Here is a 21,534-nt window from a genome sequence, read left to right on the forward strand (position 1 = left end):
TTGCAACTTAGTATTTGGTTAAATCTAAAATTCAATAATTTTTGTTATATATATATATTATATTTTATATTCTATATTACTTGGAAAAGAGATAAATCACGAAAAATTTAACCTTTGGCATGATGATTGGTGATGTATTCTGTATATATTAAAAATAAAGCTCATAATTTATTACAATAATATTACGTGTATGACAGGGCCAACATATGAAATTATTATTAACTAGCCGTGTACGTTTAAAAGCATATAAATTGCTCCTCTATTTATTTGGATCCAATTTAATATTTCGCCTCTATTCTTAATTTTATTATGCAGAAGCGAAAATGGACTCGATTATTTTTCGATCCATGACAAGTTGTCAGGCACTCAGGCTAGACGTGCACGTAAATAATTTTTTTTCTCGATCCAAAATAAATAAATTATTATTATTCAAAGGCTAACACGAGAAACAGAAATTGAAAAGAGTTGTAGGTAGATATAAGGCAGGCGGGGCATGAGAAGAAAGGAAAACGGCATGACATATGGCTTCAATTTAACACGCAAAGTTGCAACTAATTTTATATTCAAAGGCAAGGTTGAGACCGTTGCTTAGCTTGATGCATAAGTAGAAAGTTAAACATTTTACTAAAAGTTTTATAGAAAAAGATAAAATATTTGAATAGTAGATTAGCCAATATTATTTTTGAATATAAATAATTTCTTAAAATATTTTAAGTTAATTTAATTTTTTCTTCGTAGTTGCCACCATTTAATCTAATTGTCATCATTTGATTCAATTGTTTGTCGTCCTTTGTGTATTTCTTGTATCGTATAGGTTTCTAAGTGTCAATATTTAGTCTAATTAACTGCTACCATTTAATTTGAATAAGTATCATTAAGAAGGAGCCAATTTACATGTGTCATGATTTAGTTCAAACATATCTTTATTTTTAGTTGACATTAAATTTTACTTATGCCAAGTAATTTTAAGATGATCTATTTAATCTTATGAAAATTTTTTATTATCGATTAAGATAAATCAAGAAATACTTAGAACTAATAGTCAACTAACCTAGTATTTTTTAGATCAATCATCTATTAAATTTATTTATTAATCGAGAAACATTTATAGACTAATAGACCAAGTCCTACTACGGTATGATTGCCTCGGGACAAGCATATCTCATTCTTCATTTCAAGGAGTCATCCTTTAGTTCAAGCACGTGTTATATTTTTTAAACCATTCTCACATTAGGTGCTTTAAAAATCTATACAAAATAATTTTTATTCACAAAGAGGGTCTTCACCAAATAGGTTAAGTACGAAGGATCCTTCATCCTAATTCTATCTTAATTTAGAAAAAAAAAAGTTTGGGTAAAAAAAATCAATTCGGCCAAATTATTTGACCAACTTAGTCCAATTGATCTTAATTTGTTTGGCCAAATCAATTTAATTGACCTCAATTTAACTTGTGTAGTTTGCTGGGTCAGATCAAAATAATATTTATTTTTAAATTATTTAATTTTATATAAAAAAATCAATTTCAAATTAAACAGTTTGCGTAATTATTTATCCAAAGTTTGACGGTCCTACGACATAGATCAAAAGAATTCCCAGTAAACACACGCAAGAGGAATAAGCGGAACAAAAAAAAACAAAAAACAACTTCCGTACACGGAATTTGGTAAACAAAACCACTATGCTTAACCGCCCAACAACATAAAATAAATAAAATTCCCAGTAAACACGCGCAAGAGGAATAGGCGAAATATAAAAACAGGGTCTTAATTTTTTAGAAATCGTGAAAGATGCGTCTTTTTTTAATTTTTAATCTTGTTACCATATAAATTTCTGGTGTTAAATAATGTTCATGTTATATAATATTTATAAACCCTATAATTATTATAGTAATTTTCCGACTATAATATAATAGTAAAATATATTAAATTATTATTCAGATATTCATAATTTAATTTTAAATTATAATATATTTATAAAAAAATTAGTTTATTTTTTAATTATAATATATTTATAAATTGTTTTTTCTAAATGAGACGTGTAACTTTTAAGATAATGTGCTTTTAGATTTTTCATCATTTTTAATGAACTTTGACGATGGATGGATAATTTATATCACTGCATATTCGATATTTATTTTATCCATTCAATTAAGTGATGAGATTAAATAATAGAAGGTAATAATGTGAAAACAAGTTGATTGGATAACTTTATATGAGTTGAGAGACTTCTTTTTATTAATATAAAAAAAAACGCCCCTTGATTTTGCAAAAATATGAGTGCACTTTTGATTTTTTATAAAAATTAAAAATAAATAAATAAACAAAACCACTGAAAATTATTTATCGAATTTTCAAAGGTCTCCACTTGAAATCCGACCGGATTCACATTTGATTAATTATGATAGGCTGGTTGCGATCGGCGCCCCATGACGTTGACCTTGACACATTAAACGGCCGGCAAAGTTGGCACTCAGTTACGACCCGTGGCTACATTCTCGCAGATACACGAATCTTAAAGCCCTGCACAACTGCCGTCAGCCACTCGTTGGAAATAAAAATAAATACATTATTAATGAGCCACAAGAAAAATGACTTTCGGCTGGCTTCATTCGGTAGAAATTAAAAAAAAAAAACATTTTATAAAAAATCTTAACATGACTAAGAGTTGATTATAAATTAATTTTATAATTTATCTTTCTTTATCTAATTTAGATATAGACAGTAAAAAATATCTGATATAAATTAATCATCTTTTTATTACAATGGAAAATCATTTCATGAAAAAGATTAATTTTTGACAGACACATATATTTAATTTTTTTTCCCACTTTCTAACCATCTATGATCGGCTATAAACTAACTTATGATTTACCACCCATTGTATAATTTAAAAACGAGCGGTATTTGTAATAATCTTTTACTAAGAAAGTCATTTCGTTTAATCGACAAAGGGTCCATTGGTAGGAATTGGTAAGTCATTTTGTTTATTTAAAAAAATATTAAAAGCATTTCTTATATTTCAAAAATACTCTTTCTTTCAATAATTTATAATAACTTTTATCAAAGCTATTTTAACATTATTGAAATTATTAGTTAATTATAGTAAAAATTATTTCAACATTAATCAAAATTGATTAAAATTATTTTAATTTGACAACTTCATTAAAATTCTAATTATTTTTTAATAATTTTAAATAAAGTTATTCTATATTAAAATTGCTTAAAATTATCTTAACTAGGTTATGTTTAAAGATGTTAAATAATATATTGAATAAAAATATTTTTAGTATATCAATCATTATTTTAATATTTTTTTATTTAATTATTGATATTGTGAAGAGATAAAAGGGAAGGGCATTTTGGATATTTGATATCAATTAGGTTTAGATTTTAAGTGGAAGCACTGTTCACTCCGGAAAGGGGGGGGGGGGCTGGTTCACGTTTTTGGTCCGCCGCCAACTGGAACGAGGAGACCTTTCTTCCTCCTTCCCATGCTCCTCGCTGGCACTGACGCCAACTGTCGGCCGCCACCTCTTCTCCTCTCCCATTCCTCGTGACTCCATCACTGGACCGATTCGCCGCCGCTCCTCTCCCTCCTCTTCCTCGCAACGCCACCCTCGAATTGACCTGTCACCGCTCAACTTCTCCCTCACGCACACCGCTGCCGCGTCCAGCGGCCTTTGCCACCGCCGCATCCAGCGACCTTTGTCGTCGAATCCAGCAGCCACCTCTGTCGCGTCCAGTAGCCTCTGTCGCTGCCGAGTCTAGCAGTCGCCGCGACCACTTCTAGTGGTCGCTGCCACCCCCCGCTGCCACCTACAGCGACAGTCATTAGCCGATCTACGACCACCACTGATTTTCACAGCTGTTGTTATCCTCCGATTTGGCACTGTGCTGGCATGTGAGCCACCGTTGTATTTCGGCCTACGAGTCATGGTGATGTGTTCGCCCTGCGTGTCAATGTTATATCCCGGCCTGCATGCCGACGTCATCTCTCGGTCGGCTTGGCGTTAGTATCTCTCGGTCGGTCTGTTGTTTGCTAGATTCAGGTTACGCTTAGCTCCCGGCGGGCAAATCCAACTTCGTAGCTGACACATTCATCTATCCTTCAGGGTTGTGACGACTCGAACAACAGCGCGACTAGCTCACTGATCCATCCGAGTGCGCCTCCCGGGGTTAGGGTACGTCATTGTACTCGTCTTGCATTTATTTAGTTGTTCTCTATTATTCGACTGCTTATATATTCGTGGGACCTACCTCGAACATCGGGGTATCAGAGACTGTGGCATCCTTGTCGTTGGCTACAGGTACTGTCGACCAGAGGACCTCTGATGACTTGGTCAACACAGAGGACAACTCACCATCCAGATTATGGAGATACGATTAACATTTCAGACACGTCATTCCGATAGCCTCATCTTCTCAGATTTCCGACAGGAACAACTATAATGAAAATGAGAGATGTCGGACACCTTCTGTGCCATTTTTAGAATTGTAAATAAATGAAGTCGAGTTAAATTTTATGATATTTAAATTTATTTGATAGAATAATCATGCCAAATAGAGTTTAAAATAAATCAAGTTATTAAATTAGTTTTTCAATTTTGACTAACTTGGTTCGAGTTGATTATATTTTATCAAACTCTTATTCAAATTTATTTAATTATTCAAATTTTTTATAATTTTAAATTTATTTAATTGATTATTAAGTTTGTTAATATAAATTTATTTATTATTTTTAATTTTTTATTTATTATATTGATGAACATTTTATTAATAAATATGATTCATAAATATTGTTGGTCAATAAATATTATTTGTAGATATCAATAAATTGAGTATATATGTATTAAAATTTATTCATTTAATTTAATTAGTTGTTTAAATTTATTTATATGAATATTTGCTTATAAATATTTTATTTGTTTACTAATGACAAGTCCTACAATATTTTATTTATTTTACAGTTCTACTCATTGCAGCCAAAATAATCATAAAAAAATCACACGAAAAACACTCACCAGTCACCTCTTCTTCTCCGCCTCTGATTGGCCGTTCTTATCCATCTTCGTGCGACCCTCAATAATGTGGCGTGGCGTCTCGAAGTCGGCTCCTTCTTGGGGCCTTCTCTCGGAAATAAACAAAAATCTGACTCTTCTTTTGGATCGTTCTTCGTCAGGTTTGCCGCCTTTGGTGCCAGATAGCTTTGCTTCGATAGCAAGTATGCTCCTCTCTCTCTCTCTATATCTCGGTGGATGGATGTTTCGTAGGGCGATCGTGAAGTAGAGTCACTTCGTTCTGGAACTCGTCCTGACGGAATGAAAACAGGTACCATTGCTTCCCCTTCTTGATCTTGCTTCGGTTGAATTTTTTGTGTGTGTATTTGATAAATTTAGACGCTAGGATCGGGCTGCGGTTTGAGTGATCGACCGTAATGGGGTTTATTTTGTTCGTGTTGCAAACTAGTTCGTACCGATTGTTTTCAGAGTTTTGTTAATTACAGTTCCATCCTCAATGCTTGAGTCGAAGCGGATTTATTGTTTCTTATGTTTATTCGCGATTTGTAGAACATATTAGGTGAGAGGAAAAACTCTTTTTTTTTTCTTTTTCCTGGAACGTCATATTAGGTTTAATTAGGGCTTCTCAGTTTTGATGCAATAAAATTGGTTTCTATAACCGATTAATCGAATAGTGATATGGCTAACTATTTCACAAGTAGTCTATGTGAATTAATTTTCAAGTGAATAAAAAATTAATATCTTAGATTGTTTGAGTTATGAACGGTTAGTCCAATTAAATCACTCATACACTAGTAAGGTCCAGTGATGCAAGTAGATCCATGCACCCATTAAAATTAATTAATCGAAAGCTAGTTAATTAAATTAAAAGAAATGTTTCTTAAAGAGACACATCCTAAAACTTATGTCCTTTCATCTGTTAAAAGAAGGAACTTTACTTTGTTTTTCTCCGTAAAATTTGTGATTTTTTTTAAGTTCCTCTCTCTCTCTCACACACACACACACACTACTCAGAGGATGGGAAATTTTTGTGGAGCTGGGTTGGTCACCCTAAGTTTGATGTTATCCAGCCTGATTAATCATTTTTTTTTAAAATAGGATTAAGACCGAAAACTTGTGAGAATTTGAAATTTAAAATACTCCTACTTTAATTCATAAGTGTTGGTGAAACTACGGATAGCGTCCTCGTCGGTGGAACCACGGACATCGTCAGTAAAGGAGGTGACGTTGGCGGCTTGTGGAGGGGGACACACAAACTTGGGCTTTGCTAGTTTCTCAGGAACTGTCTCTGACGACTGACGGAGGCTGTTCTCCGACTGCTTGTGGTGGGAAGGCGATGGCAGTGGCGGTGAAAGGGATGCGTGAGTAATGACGATAAAGATAACAGTTCAAGAAATTCAATTTAACAATGAGCGTGTGGGTGAGGGAGCAGCAGAAGCATCGACACAATGAATAAAAAAAAGGGCACAGTGATGTTCACAGTGAGTTAACAAGGAAGCATCGACGATTAAAAAATTTAGAATTTTAATTAAAACCTTAGTTAATTAATTTAATCAATTCCTAACATAAGTAAGATAATTTAAATAGACTTCCTCAAACCCTAATTAAATTATCCCATTAAAATATATATAAATTTATGTTAAATTTTAAAAATTATAAATAAATTATATTTATTTATTATATATAATATTGATTAATATCATTAATATTATTATTATTAATTTGATTTAATTTATTTTAAAGAGAATTTTAATCAACTATCAAATTGATTTAGTTTTCATTGATCAATTTGATTATCCTATCAAATATTAAATTAAATTGTAAGGATTTTTAGTAGGGTCATAGAATCCTACGATCTGGTTTTGATCAATCTGACTCTGGCTCTAAATCGATCTTGCATAGAATCACAATCCTACAAACTATATGTTGGTGCAATCGACCTCTGGTCAAGGTTGACCAAATTCGAGTTGACTTGAGTTGGATTTCGATATTTGAATAATATATTTGATGGTTGAGTGGGATGTAAGTAAAAAAGGAGATTGTTGTAGAGAGAGGTTGTGGATGCAATTGACCTCGGGTTAGGGTTGATCGAGATTGGTGAGTTTCTATGTTGAGTGAGAAGTTCAAGTGGGTCACAATTGACCAGACACTTGGTTGTTGGAAGCCCAACGAGGAGTTGACAAATGGAGAAGTCTAAGCCCAACGAGGAGTTGACAAATGGAGAAATCTAAGCCCAACGAGGAGTTGACAAATGGAGAAGTCTAAGTGGGTCATAGTTGAGACACTTGATAGTCAGAAGTTTAACAAAGAATTGACAAGTGGAGAAGCCTAACAGAGAGTTGACAAGTGGAGAAGTCTAAGTGGGTCATGAAGGACAGACACTATGACATGAGGAGAGTGAAGCTCAATTAGATTATGGAGGATCATACAATTGGTATGTGTAGTAAAGTCTTAATAGGTCATGAGGACCGAATATTAGACATGAGAAGAGAAGTTTAAACAGGTCAAGGAGGACTGAATGTTTGACAACGGTGAAGTCATCATTGATTGGATACTAGGTATGAGATTGGAAGTTCAAACAGGTCAAGGAGGACAAGATGTTTGATAATGGTGAAGCCCGATAGGTTAAGGTTGATCAAATTCTTAACAAAGTGAGAATTTAGCCTTAACGACATTGAAATAGAGTTATTAGTCGATTAATTCATGAGTTGGTACTCGAGAAAAGACTCTGACTCTGACTCGGGTTGCTCGGGCGCATGTCTCTAGAGTCGGTACTTGGGAATCAGACTCGGGTTGCTTGGGTGTGTGCACGTGACTTAGGAGTCAGTACTCGGGAACCCACTCTGACTCGAGCTGCTCGGACCCGTGCACATGATTTGGGAGTCAGTACTTAGACTCGAGTTGCTCGGGGCGCGTGGGGAACTGGGGAGTCGGGCTCGGGCATTCAACACTTGGGTACGATCTCTGCCACTCGGGAAGGCTGCGACCTCATGTACTTGGTAGTCGGCTCAGGCACTCGACAATAGGCCACGACCTTAGGTACTTGATAGTCGAGCTTGAGCACTCGACAATAGGTCGGTAGGCCGTGGAGTAGGAACTGGGGGTTCCGAATCATGTAAAAATGTCGTGTGTTGTGCTTGTTCTCTTTTGTGTTTGTTATTTGTATTTTCTGCTGTGTATTAACCCCTTTGTAGTCGAGCACAACGAACAACGAACACAATAAAAGCGAATCGCTATGAACTCCTCCTAGCTACGTCACTAGCCCACAATAGGTTGTTGTATTAATAAATCGTAAACGCGTAGGCGGTGTAATATCATCTTTAAAGAGAGAGGGTTCACTTGTCTTGTCCTTAAATTCTCTTATTCGGAGAGATAAATCAACTCGAAAGAGTGTGCCAATATATATAAAGGTGATTCAACAGCTGACATTATTAAGTTGGTGATCAATAATATTAAGTTAGTGATGATACTACCAGAAGGGATACTAAGTTGGTGTTCAACAATATTAAGTTAATGGCGATACTACTAGAAGGGGTATCTTTATCATCTGAGAATTTAAAGGGTACGAGATCTGCCTCGCCATAGTGATGCCCCACTAGGTCATGCCGCTGACTTGTCAATGAACTATTATTCAAACTAAATTTGTCGGACCAATCTCATTAACTAAGAGAAATTCAAACAACAATTTTAAAGATGATATTTTATGATTAGGGCGATTGAAGACCCACTCTTACGTGAGAAACATGAGAAATTCTCTAAAATTGCCCTCAAGTAGTGGTAGTGAAAAATGCTATTTTTCTTCATAAAAGTGTACCACATTGGGATCCAATACATGCCCCCAATACATTTGAAGATGACCCTAAACAACAGGAGGGCATATTGCATGGAAAAAGAGAGATTTTCTATACAAGAATCATATCGATTGAACGATGAACTATATAACACGTATATTGTGACTATTACTAAAGGCTTTGTGCGGGTTCTTAGATGAAAAATACAAAATGGAGGATAGAGACTTGCGAAGTATCTGAAAAGAGATGCAACAAAAGACTTCCAATGGAAGCTTAGACCCACCTAACCAACATCCAAACTTTAGTTTGACACTCTGACTCAAGTTGACCTGTATAGAGGATAGGATGTTTGCTTGCTGAGCCAAAAGGATGCATTGCACACCTTTTGCACTTAACTACTAAGGGATTAGGTCTCACACCTATATGCCTAATTTGTATGTGTCTCCTACTTGTATTGCTTCAACCATAACCAAAAGAGCGCACACTTGGTTTTGGGTAGAATGAGTAATTGTGCAACATTGACTCTCACGCTTAAGAGGCAATGAATTCATTGTAGTTTCCATGCCAAACATGCAATAAAATCCTTGTTGTGTCTCAAGTCGAATGGTGACTGAACACGGCCTTGGCCTATGTGTACAAAGATTTTTCCTTGACACAAACAGTTGTACAAATATTAGTTTGAATCAGACTGAACATGAACAAAATAAAGATACCACTTGTCTTTAGATTGTTCCGGGGATTTGTCATTCAAGTACCATTTTGCATCTTAAGTTGTTTTTGTTGTTGCTATTTATCCTTGTTTCTTGTAAAACTAGTTTAAAGTTTATGTTAACTAAATTCCACATGTGAATACTATTTCGGTTGATGTGAAAGGTAAAAGTCTTTTGCTATACATTTTCATTGTTCATAAGATGTCATCTGTAGGTTTCCCCCTTTGGTGAGATAGAGAGGGAGGAGAATGAGATACTTAAAAATTGTCAAATATATTAGTTTTGTATGTTGTTCTCTCGTATGATTTGCATAGTGCTTGAAACAATATAAGTTTTGATCATGGTTTAAAATCTTGTGTCGTACCGAGTGACATGGATGAAACTTATCATTCCTCAACCGACACCACACGACCACATGAGGCCACACGGGGTGGAGTTTTTTTTTTTCCAATTTATGTTTTTATTTTTTTTATTTTTTTAGGTCATTGAGTTTTTTAATTTTAAAAAATTTTCTTTATTTTTTAACTGTTAACCTTTTAAATTATTTTAATAGTCAATTCTTTTCCCTCTTAATTTTTTTTCCTTCCTCCCCATATTTTATTTAATTTTATTCCTTTCATCCTTGTACACATGATTTTTATTATTTTTTTCAATAAGATTTTTTTAAAGGATAAAATTTATTTAAATATAAATGATGATATAAGAGGGGGTAGAGCCCAATGACATAGAAAGATCCATAGAACCAACCCCATCTAGTGGGATAAGGCTTGGTTGTTGTCGTCGTCTTTCCTCAAATACACAAGAATTTTTTTTCGCTTCTTAAATTAATTAAAATAAATTCAATTTAATTTAAACTTACATGATCCTAATCATTGTGTCTAGATTTTAGTTAATCCTAAATTAATTTTTACTCAATTTTAATTTTTAAAATATTAATTTAACCTAATAGTAAATATTTATAATAATCACATATTATAATAATATTTTTTAATTAATATATTTTATATTTTAAAAAGTACGAGAACCGTATTGGCATAATACGATACAATACCGAAACCGTATCATTCCAATCATAAACTGAAACTCTGATACGGCTTGAAATTTTAAACCATGATTTTGATATTCTACGTGAACAAAGTTTGCATTTGCATATGCTGTTATACAAGTTGTAAATTTGAAAGTGTTCTTGGATGAAATAAATCTTGCACGGAAATTTCATTGTTATATATGCATGTTGAAGCTTTTATAAGTTATAACGCATGTAATATCTATTTAAATTCTTGCAAAGCTACAATAATCTGATACACAGATCTACTTATTGATTATTAACTGAAGTTGATTATTATATGAACAAGATCCTGATATTCTTCGGTGGGGTCTCCATCTCTAATGATCCATTGTTGAACTCCACATATTTTGTGACCACTCATCAAAACGGTGTGAAAGATTGTGTTGCACAATGTACCAATGAAGTTGGTTTGCAGCAAGAATGTGATTCTGTTGAAAATGATGAAGTAATTGCTCGTGCTCTTCAGGAAGAACTTTCACGAGTTGCTATTGTGGAAGCATCTGGATCTTTACATACAACTAAAGAGCAGTTGCAATCATCTGTGCTCGGTCAAAATTGGTTGGCTTTGTCTTTCCCTAGAGAGAGTAATTCAGGTATAATACTCTCTAGGAAGGCCTTACCTAGTTCCCAGTTTCACTTAGTTGTCTCCTACTACTTATTTGGTATTTTTATATTGTAATTATTTTATTAAATTAATGGTTATACACTATATACCATTGCACAGGGAGTGTTTCTCTTAACAGAGATTTAGGAAATATGGAGGCCTCTACGTCACTGCCAATGTCTGATGGAAATTTGAGTTGTGAGGGACCGGTCGAGATAGAATTTGCAGATGACTTCTCTGCTCTAGATGGTGAAGTATGCAGGAGACTGAATCACATGACTCCTGTACCTGTAAGTTCAATTCATTTGTAGTTTAATCTGCTTTATTTGCGGCTGATTTCTGCCAGATTCAACAGCAAAATTTGAACATCTTGTGTCGTGGCACTAATATATCTCATCACATTAGAGGATGTTGGATGTATGATTTCTCTACCTGTCTTATATGCAGCACATTCCAAAAATTAATGGAGATATTCCTTCAGTTGATGAAGAAATTTCAGATCATCAAAGGCTTCTTGACCGGTATAGAGCTAACGGATATATGTCATTCATTGCCTCATGAACTTGTTTCATTCAAGTAACCTTTACCATGTAGTCAACAAACACCTTAATAGAAAAATGTTCCATCAAGGCTCTTTGTTTCTTTCAAACTATCAGATGGCTTACATGAAATGTTTTGTGGATTTGACTATCCATCTCTTAGATGACCCATATTATGTAAATTGAGAATGCCAAAAGAGAAATACTCTGTTGGCTAGTTGACATGCTTTCTTTGTTTTAGATACTTACAAAGTGGGGCCAACTATCACCTTTGGTTTGATGGATTTCTCTGTAGAAAAGCATATGATAATGATTAATGAACTTTTGACTGATTAGTTCAAATTTTATTTCTGGAACAGTTGAAATGCATGTATAAAATGGAATATAGGATTTGAGCATCTTGCTTCCTTGTCAGTTGAGAACTTTCTGATGCCTAGAAATCTAGAGCATCAACACTGGGAAAATGTTCGTAATCAAATCACTATATCAACTATTGTATATGATGTCTACGGTCTACCATTTTGTATAGAAATAACTTAATCAGGTCTGTTATCAAATAGGTTGTACCAATTGTCCACGTGTTGAGAGAATTTCAATCAGGAAATTTATCTGGTAAATGTTACACATCACCACGTTGGTTACAAAATGGAAAATATTGGAGTTATTATTACTATCATCAAATGCTTCTTCTAATGACAACTATTTGGATATTATTTTTTGTAATTTGGAATGGCAATTTTTGTAAAATTCTTAAATATGTTACTTCTACCAGATCTAATCATTCAGTACCTGATTCATGTGATTTCAAATACTATACTTGGATTGTCACAAACGAGATTCTTGAATGTTGTTCCATATTGTACGTGAAACATCCTTCTGTAGATTTATGATAGTAAATGTTTTTAACACTCCAGGTTAAAGTTGTATGATTTGGTTGAGCTAAAGGTTCAAGGTGATGGAAACTGTCAGGTTAGTTATATGAATGCCTTTCTTTTCATTCTTTTGAACTTTTTATTGTATAATTTAGGTGTAACTACACCAACAACAACTAAGCCTTATCCACTGGGTGGGGTCAGCTATATAGATCTATCTCCTACTATATTATCATCTATATTCTATACTTAAATAAATTTTATATTGTCTTATTGTTGCTAATCAAGTCTTTTTTGGTCCCTCTTCCTTGTTTGATATGTGTGTTTGTCATAGTTTCACATTGCATAACTGGAGCATTTATTGATGGTCTAAGTTCATGTGCGTACCATCTTAAACGTGTCTCTCGGAGTTTTCCCTCAATAGATGCAACTTCGACTTTCTCTCTCTAATGCTATTATTTTTTGTTCTATCCATCCTCGTATGTTCACACATCCACCTTAACATCCTCATCTCTGTAACTTTCATCTTCTGTTCATGTGCTCGAGTCATAGCTCGACATTAAGCTCTATATAATATAACAGGTCTAACTGTAGTTTTGTAGACCTTTCCTTTAAGTTAGTTTTAGTGGTACTTTACGATCACATAAAACACTTGACGTTTTCCTCTATTTTAACCATCCTATTTGTATTCTATGTAAGACATCTCTCTCAATTCCTTCATCGTTTTGCAAAAATAATCCTAAATATTTAAAGCTCTCAGTTTTGCACAATTCATCATCTCCTATCGTAACAATTATCTCATTACCTCTAATATTGCTAAACTTAAATTCTATATATTCTGTCTTTATTCGACTAAGCCTAAAACCTTTTCCTTATTTCCCGCCAAGATTCTAGTTTAGTATTTACTCCTTCACGTGTTTCATCTACCAAAATAATGTCATCTGCAAACAACATGCACCATGGTATTGTGTCTTGAATGCGTGTAATAAGTTCGTCCATAATTCCTTGATATAACTCTATCTTTATTGGAATGCTTCAGTTACTCCGCCTGAAGTCTTTACTCTAGACGTTGTATCTACATATCCTTAATTAGTTCAATATATGTTACGCTAACATTTTTTTTTTTTTTGGCTAGAATTCTCCATATAATTTTTTTCAGGACTCCATCATAAGTTTTTTCTAAGTCAATAAATACCATATGTAGATTTTATTTTTACTCCTGATATTTTTCAATTAGTTGTCTAAGAAGATGTAGAACTTCTATTGTCAACCTTTCAGGCATAAACCCAAATTAATTTTTGGTCGCCGTGGTCTCTTTCCTTATTTTTTTCTATTACTTTTTCTCAAAGTTTAATGGTATGACTCATTTGTCACGCCCCCAGAGGAGTCCCTGCCAGACAAAAATCCGACAACATCTCCCCTATAGCGGTGACAATATGAAGCATACATACATACATCACAATATATAAACATAAACAACATATTCATCAGCCCACACGGCTGGAACATATATAAAATAGAAACAACATAACCACGAAATGTATCAACTATATATATATGTCATAGTTTTCATAGACTACCATTACTATACAGATAAACGACATCTGTAACAAAATTTCAAAATGTAAATACAGCGAAACAAAGTAAAACAAACCAGAAAATCAGCACGTCGAGATCTCTGAGCAACTCTATGAAAGTCCAAAATCAACTATAATATCAAAAGGATCCCTGTGTCTGCAAAACTGGAGACCAAGGAACGTAGAAAGTTAGCCAAATGGCTAAGTGGATACTCAAGAAAGATGTGCATGAATTTAATCTTATTGAAGAAGTCAAGGAAGTAGAATAAATCACAATCTTTTGTTACAACTTTAGGATTATTCTTAAAGTTCTACATTTATACATATATATGTATCATCATTTTCTCATTATCTATAATCAGGTAAGATTTTTATATTAGAGTTTAGGATCTTCACCTTATCATCATTTGTCATCATTAATAAAATCAATTCTTCAGTCTTATTATTTAATCACTTGGTTATAAGTTATCATGGTAACATCAACATGTATATCAATAGTCTGAATCTGATAAATCAACTAAAAAGTGAATCACTGGAGCCAATATTATCAGAGTGTAATATCATATGGATAGGCTAAAAGCCTCCTCAGAGTATAAAACTGTCGCATACGTCATCTGACGTACGGGCTATCAGCCCTCACTGGTGGAAGACATAATAAACACTGAACGAGGGCTACATCACGCCAACACGCCTCGGGTGTACGGTCAGGTACTCTGGACCGCGGCCGCCGCGCTACCACAATAACATGTGGGCGGTCCAGTACTCTAATATAGAGCTCTGGTATAAAGCTAGGCTCATATTCTTCACTTTTTAATTCTTCATTTACTATCTTTATTAATTCACCTTTATGATTATATTCATCCATTTATCATGATTATTCTCTTTTCATATTGAATGGTCAATCAAGGTAATATTTTCGTATCAAATCTATTAATTTATCATTATAGGGTCCACAGATAAAAAACTACAAGTATCAACAGATAGAGTATCAAAAGCATGAAGTATGAAAGGTCAAGCAAGTCACAAGAGACAAGGTATCAACAGAAGAGAAATTCAGAATATTTTTTTAATTTTAAAAACAACCCTTCCCATATCAATCCCAATATGAACCCACATATGAACAAGAAATAATATCACTTATTTACCCTCCAATGATTTTAATATTTTAACCCATTTCGCTATTTATAATATCAGTTTAATCCCCATTTTGAAAACAATGATACAACATATACATAATACAATTTATATATTTATTCATGCACAAGGAAATATACAAGAGTAGATGTATCCACCTTATATACAGCAAAATCTACGGGTGTCGGTAGGTTACCGCGCTCCACTCGAGCTCGTGTCTACAAATATAATAACTCAAATAATTAAAATGCTAATAAACTCATGATACAAAAATCTAAACATGATTTACGACTCGAAGCCATTAGATCATTATTTTTGATCTCGCTATCGCGTACCACTTCGCATTCCTAAATGAAATATCTGTTCTAATCTAGATAACCCTCCTAACTACACATCAATTAACCCAAAACATAAAGTATACCTTCTAAGGAGTTTGTGTGGCTGCTGGAAATGAGGACAGCAACTAGGGTTATTTTCCCTTCGTTGTTGGCCGCCTCAGCTAGCTCCGGCGAGCTCCGGCGAACTCCGACGGTGCTGCCAAGAAAAGGACAGCAGCTAGGGCTGCTGTTGGAGAAGACAAAAGGCAGCAAGGTGCTGCTGTTGGAGGGGAAAAGGAGAGAGCAACTAGGGCTTTGTTTTCCCCCCTTTCCTAATGGTCCGGCGAGCTCCGTCACACTCCGAGGAGCTCCGACGATGTTGCCGAGAAGCAGGACAGCAGCAAGGAAGAAGAAACTTGTTGCTTGTGGTCGTTGGAGAAGAGAAAAGCAGAAGAGAATGGGGTTGCAAGTTTGGAGAAGAAGAATGGGGGAGATATCCGCAGTTCGTTGCCACTAGAGAAGGGAAAGGAGAAGAAGAGAAGGGTTTTGAGGCATCGGTGGGGAAAAGGAAAAAGGGGGTGTGGGGGAGGGCATGTGCACGTGGGTGAGTGGGAATGGGTTTTTTTTTTTTTTCCTCACACTTAACATTCTCCCCCACAAAAAGAAATTTGGTCCCCAAATTTAAGTAATTGAGACGCATTGATACCTGAGGTAAATAAATGAGGATATCCGATACGCATATCCTCCTCACGCTCCCAAGTTGCTTCTTGATCAGAGTGGTGTTGCCACCCAACCTTTACGAGACGGAGGCATTTGTTCCTCAACCAATGTTCCTTGCGATCCAGAATACGAATAGGGAATTCTTCGTATGTCGCATCAGACTGTAGGGGAACTATAAGATCCTTCAAGACATGTGTCGGATCCGGAACATACTTCCGCAACATATAAACATGAAAGACATTATGTACTCCTGCTAAAGCTGGGGGTAACGCAAGTCGATATGTAACAGCACCGATCCGCTCAAGAATCTGGAAAGGTCCGATAAATCTGGGTGCTAACTTCCCTTTTAATCCAAATCTCTTAACTCCTTTTATGGGTGAAACACGAAGAAATACGTGATCACCTACCGCAAATTCTAACATTCTTCGTCTTTTATTTGCATAACTCTTTTGGCGACTCTGAGCAGTCAACAGTCTCTGTCTAATAGTTCGTACTAGCTCAGCATCCTGCTGAACACTTTGAGGGCCCAAGAGTTGACGTTCACCGACCTCGTCCCATAAGATAGGAGATCTACATGCTCTGCCGTAGAGTGCCTCAAACGGTGCCATTTGAATAGCAGAGTGGTAACTGTTATTATAAGCAAATTCTACCAAATATAGATGGTCCTCCCAACTACCCCCAAAATCTAGCACACAAGCACGTAACAAATCCTCTAGAGTCTGGATAGTGCGCTCCGACTGTCCATCAGTCTGAGGATGAAAAGCGGTGCTAAAACGCAGCTCGGTACCCAACGCCTTTTGAAAACTTTGCCAAAATCTCGAAGTAAAGCGTGGATCTCTATCAGAAATAATACTGAGGGGAATACCATGGAGTTTAGTAATCTCTTTGCAATATAACTCTGCTAGACGATCTAGAGATTCTGTCTTACGAATCGGTAAGAAATCTGCGGATTTAGTTAACCGATCGACAATCACCCAGATTGAATCATGTCTCCTCTGGGTCCTTGGTAACCCCGTGACAAAATCCATAGTGACATGCTCCCACTTCCATTCCGGCACTGCAATCTTCTGAAGTAACCCGACCGGTCTCTGGTGTTCTGCCTTAATTTGCTGGCAAACTAGACACCGAGCTACAAAGTCTGCAATATCTCTTTTCATACCTTTCCACCAATATGATCGTTTCAAGTCTCGATACATCCGTGTACCACCAGGATGAACTGCAAATCTCGATCGGTGGGCTTCTCGAAGATACCTACCTTAACAGGATGTACCTCAGGCATGTACAACCTGCCTCAAAATCGAAGAGATCCATCCACCTCACAAGAAAAGTCTGTCTTTGGGTTTGATACCAACTCATTAGCTATGGATATGAGATACTGATCTTCCATCTGACTTTCCTTGATTCTCTCAACCAATGGGGACTGTGCAATCAAGGAGACCAATATACCACGCTGTGTCTACCCTATTTCAACTAAATCTAACTCTAAAAACTATCTAACTATCTCAGTAACTGCCACCCTGTGAATTGCTAATACTCCTTTAGATTTCCTGCTCAATGCATTTGCCACAACATCAACTTTCTTAGGGTGATAGCTGATTATACAATCACAGTCTTTTCGAAACTCCATCCACCTTCTCTGTCGAAGGTTTAACTCTTTCTGAGTGAAAAGATATTTCAGACTCTTGTGATCAGTAAATATCTCAAAGGTAATACCGTAGAGATAATGTCTCCAAATTTTAAGGGCAAAAATGATGGCTGCTAATTCTAAATCATGCACGGGATAATTCTTCTCATGATCTTTTAGCTGACGAGAAGCATAAGCTACTACTCTATCATACTGCATCAAAACTGCCCCTAATCCTTGAATAGATGCATCCGTGTAAAGAATGAATCCATCATCTCCGGAGGGAAAAACTAATACTGGAGAACTCACCAATCTCTGCTTGAGCTCTTGGAAGCTTGCTTCACAAGCCTCAGACCAAGTAAACTTGACTCCTTTTCTAGTCAATCGAGTCAAAGGTGCAGCAATACTAGAAAATCCTTCCACAAATCTCCGATAGTACCCAGCTAATCCGAGAAAGCTACGAATTTCCTGCACTAACTTTGGTTGTTCCCATCGGTCAACTGCTTCAATCTTCTGGGGGTCTACTGAAATCCCTTTGCTAGAGATTACATGCCCTAGAAATCCCACAGAACTCAGCCAAAAAGCACATTTAATGAACTTAGCATATAAGCGTTCCTTCCGTAAAGTTTCTAGAACTATTCTGAGATGTTGTTCGTGCTCCTCTTCTGATCGCGAATATACCAGAATATCATTAATAAAGACAATAACAAACCGGTCTAAATATTCTAAGAATACCCGGTTCATTAGATTCATAAATGCTGCAGGGGCATTGGTAAGTCCAAACGACATTACCAAAAATTCATAATGTCCATACCGAGTACGGAAGGCAGTCTTCTGAATATCTATATCTCTAACCCGTAACTGGTGATAGCCTGATCTTAAATCAATTCTTGAGTACACACAGGTACCTTTAAGCTGATCAAACAAATCATCTATTTTAGGTAGAGGATACTTGTTCTTGATAGTTACAGAGTTTAACTGCCTATAATCAATACAGAGCCTCAAGGATCCATCTTTCTTCTTAACAAAGAGCACTGGAGCACCCCAAGGAGAAACACTAGGACGGATAAAACGCTTGTCTAGCAACTCCTGAAGCTGGATCTTTAGTTCCTCCAGTTCTTTTGGTGCCATTCGATATGGAGTTTTCGATATTGAAACTGTGCTAGGAAGCAACTCAATGGCAAACTCTACCTGTCGCCGAGGTGGCAAGCCATGAAGTTCTTCATGAAATACGTCGGGATATTCACGAATGATGTGGACATCAGAAAGCTGGACAGAACTATCCACATTGGAACTCACTAAAGACAAGAGATACCCTTTGCATCCCCGAGCCAACAACTGCTGAGCCTGGAGAGCTGAGATAATAGATACCCCTCGATCATTGATCCCAATAAATTCCCATGATGATTGATCTAAGGGTTGAAAAGTCACCACTTTGGCTCGACAATCGACAGTGGCATGATGCTCTGACAGCCAATCCATACCTAAAATAATATCGAATTCAGTCATCTCTAGCACTTGTAGATCCACAGTAAGGATATGACTATCAAAAGTTAAAGGGCAACTCTTGATCTCCTGATCTGACATCAATACTCCACCTGATGGTGTCAATATTGCTAATTCATAAGGTCGAAGAGTTGGGATCCTCCCAATTTTGCATACAAATTCAGGAGAAATAAAGGAATGCGAGCTACCCGTATCTATCAATATATCCGCAGGAATACTATAAATGGAAATAATACCTCGGATAACAGATCCTCCAGCTCGCTGTGCCTCCTCACGAGTCAAAGCATAAACATGTCCCGACTCAAGACCTGATGGCTAACCCCTCTGGATAGAAGAAGAGGGCTGACTCTGATCCTGCAAAGGCTGGTATGAATGGGTCGAAGGCTGATAAGATAATTGTGGCTGATACTGCTGAGGTGGAGGTAGCAAGTACTGCTGGGGTGGAGGTAGCAAGTACTGCTGGGGTGGAGCTACCAAATACTGCTGAGAGGGAGCTGACAAATACTGCTGAGAGGGAGCTGGCAGATACTGCTGAAGTGGAGGTACTGAGTGATACTCACTCTCCACCTGGGACTGCAAATGATAGAGTTGTGGCTGGTGAGCAGACTGTGTAGGTGGGGGATTTCGTTGCTGAGACTGTTGAGATCTCTGCGGGCCTTTCTGCTGCCGAGACTGTGGAGGTCGTGAGGTAGGTCGAGCCTGCTGAGACTGTGATCCTCCTGCTTGATGTTGTGCCTTCAAAGTGCAATCTTTTTGCATATGTCCTGGTAGTTTACAGTAGAAGCATATACTCTTATCCAGTGAACATTCTGAGGCTAGGTGATCTGATGCACCACATTGAAAACACTTCACCGATATCTGGCCCCGCTGTGATGAAACTGGGCGACTAGATCCCTGTGATACTTTGGCCACCTTTTGTGGCCGTGAAGACTCTCTAGTCGTATCCTGGCCACGAGATCGACGACCTCGACTCTGCTGTCTAGTGTGTGAGCTCTGTCGGCTGGCTTCTCTTTCTTGGGAGACTTCTTCTGAGTCATCTCAATAAATATTCCGATCAAGTGCCTCCCGATAAGTAGTAACAGGAAATCCAAACATCCCGATCCAAACATACGGTCTGAGTCCTGAGCAACCATATGTGGGCAAAACTCAGCAAGTCTGCTAAATTCTGCACTATAGTCTAGCACGCTTCGGTCACCCTGCTTGAGACTCATGAACTCCTGGCGTCGAGCAACACAAAATACTGCAGGAAAATACTGTCTCTCGAACGCCTCTCGAAAAGACTGCCAAGAGATAATCTGATCCCCAAAGACTGTCTTTTGCATCTTCCACCATGTGGATGCTTGCCCTCGAAAATGATAAGCGGCTAGCTCTACCTTCTCTGTGTCTGAACAGGACATGTATCCAAACGTGCCCTCAATATCCTCCAACCATGTACGCGCCACCCAAGGATCGGTGCCTCCATGGAACAACGTAAAACGATCCTTTGCTGAACTAGCAAGCAAAGGAATACGGGCCTTTTCCATAATAAGCGATGCTGTAGGAATAGCTGGTACGGCCATAGTTTGTAGAATCGCGATCCTACGCAGGATCGATTTAGGGTCAGGATCGGATCGGTCAGGATCGGATCGTAGAATCGTACGATCCTACCAAAAACCCTTAAAATCTAATTATACATGATTAATAATTAGAAAAAATACCTAAAAATCTCATTTACATATAAATAAATAACTAATTTTGTATATATATGCAATCATTTACACTAACACCTCAAATTATATTACTACATATACAAATTTAAATTAATTTATAATTCAACTATTATTCTCTTATAGTAATAATATTTATATTTTCATATCATAAAATGATAAAAATATAAAATTTCTATTAATACAATAATAATAACACATTCAATGTAATAAATATTTTCTTAGTTTATAAGATAATTCAATTTACAGGCCACCTAACGTATATAATAGAAGCTATTGAATCCTTTGATTCAAATATGAACGCCGGAAATAATCTTCTAAAGACTGGTTGATGTCACACAATACTAG

The 21,534-nt window shown here is 36.3% G+C and overlaps 1 protein-coding gene across 3 annotated transcripts in view; it reads left to right on the plus strand.

Annotated features, from left to right (window-relative positions):
* The first annotated feature begins 5,064 nt into the window (after positions 1 to 5,064).
* LOC121969680 (OVARIAN TUMOR DOMAIN-containing deubiquitinating enzyme 9-like) overlaps positions 5,065 to 21,534 on the plus strand; it is a 39,588-nt gene continuing 23,118 nt past the window's right edge. The window contains exons 1-6 of one of the 3 annotated variants that reach the window (XM_042519904.1): positions 5,065 to 5,327; positions 10,874 to 10,955; positions 11,054 to 11,180; positions 11,312 to 11,481; positions 11,639 to 11,712; positions 12,645 to 12,699. In XM_042519904.1, the coding sequence (XP_042375838.1) occupies positions 11,344 to 11,481; positions 11,639 to 11,712; positions 12,645 to 12,699 (267 nt within the window). In that variant the 5' untranslated portion in view covers positions 5,065 to 5,327; positions 10,874 to 10,955; positions 11,054 to 11,180; positions 11,312 to 11,343. Of the gene's footprint in view, positions 5,328 to 10,873; positions 11,181 to 11,311; positions 11,482 to 11,638; positions 11,713 to 12,644; positions 12,700 to 21,534 lie in introns of all 3 variants that reach the window. The other 2 variants (XM_042519903.1, XM_042519905.1) reach the window with 2 other exon arrangements.

The sequence above is a fragment of the Zingiber officinale genome, chromosome 4A (genome assembly GCF_018446385.1).
Source record: "Zingiber officinale cultivar Zhangliang chromosome 4A, Zo_v1.1, whole genome shotgun sequence".
Lineage (NCBI taxonomy): Eukaryota > Viridiplantae > Streptophyta > Magnoliopsida > Zingiberales > Zingiberaceae > Zingiber > Zingiber officinale.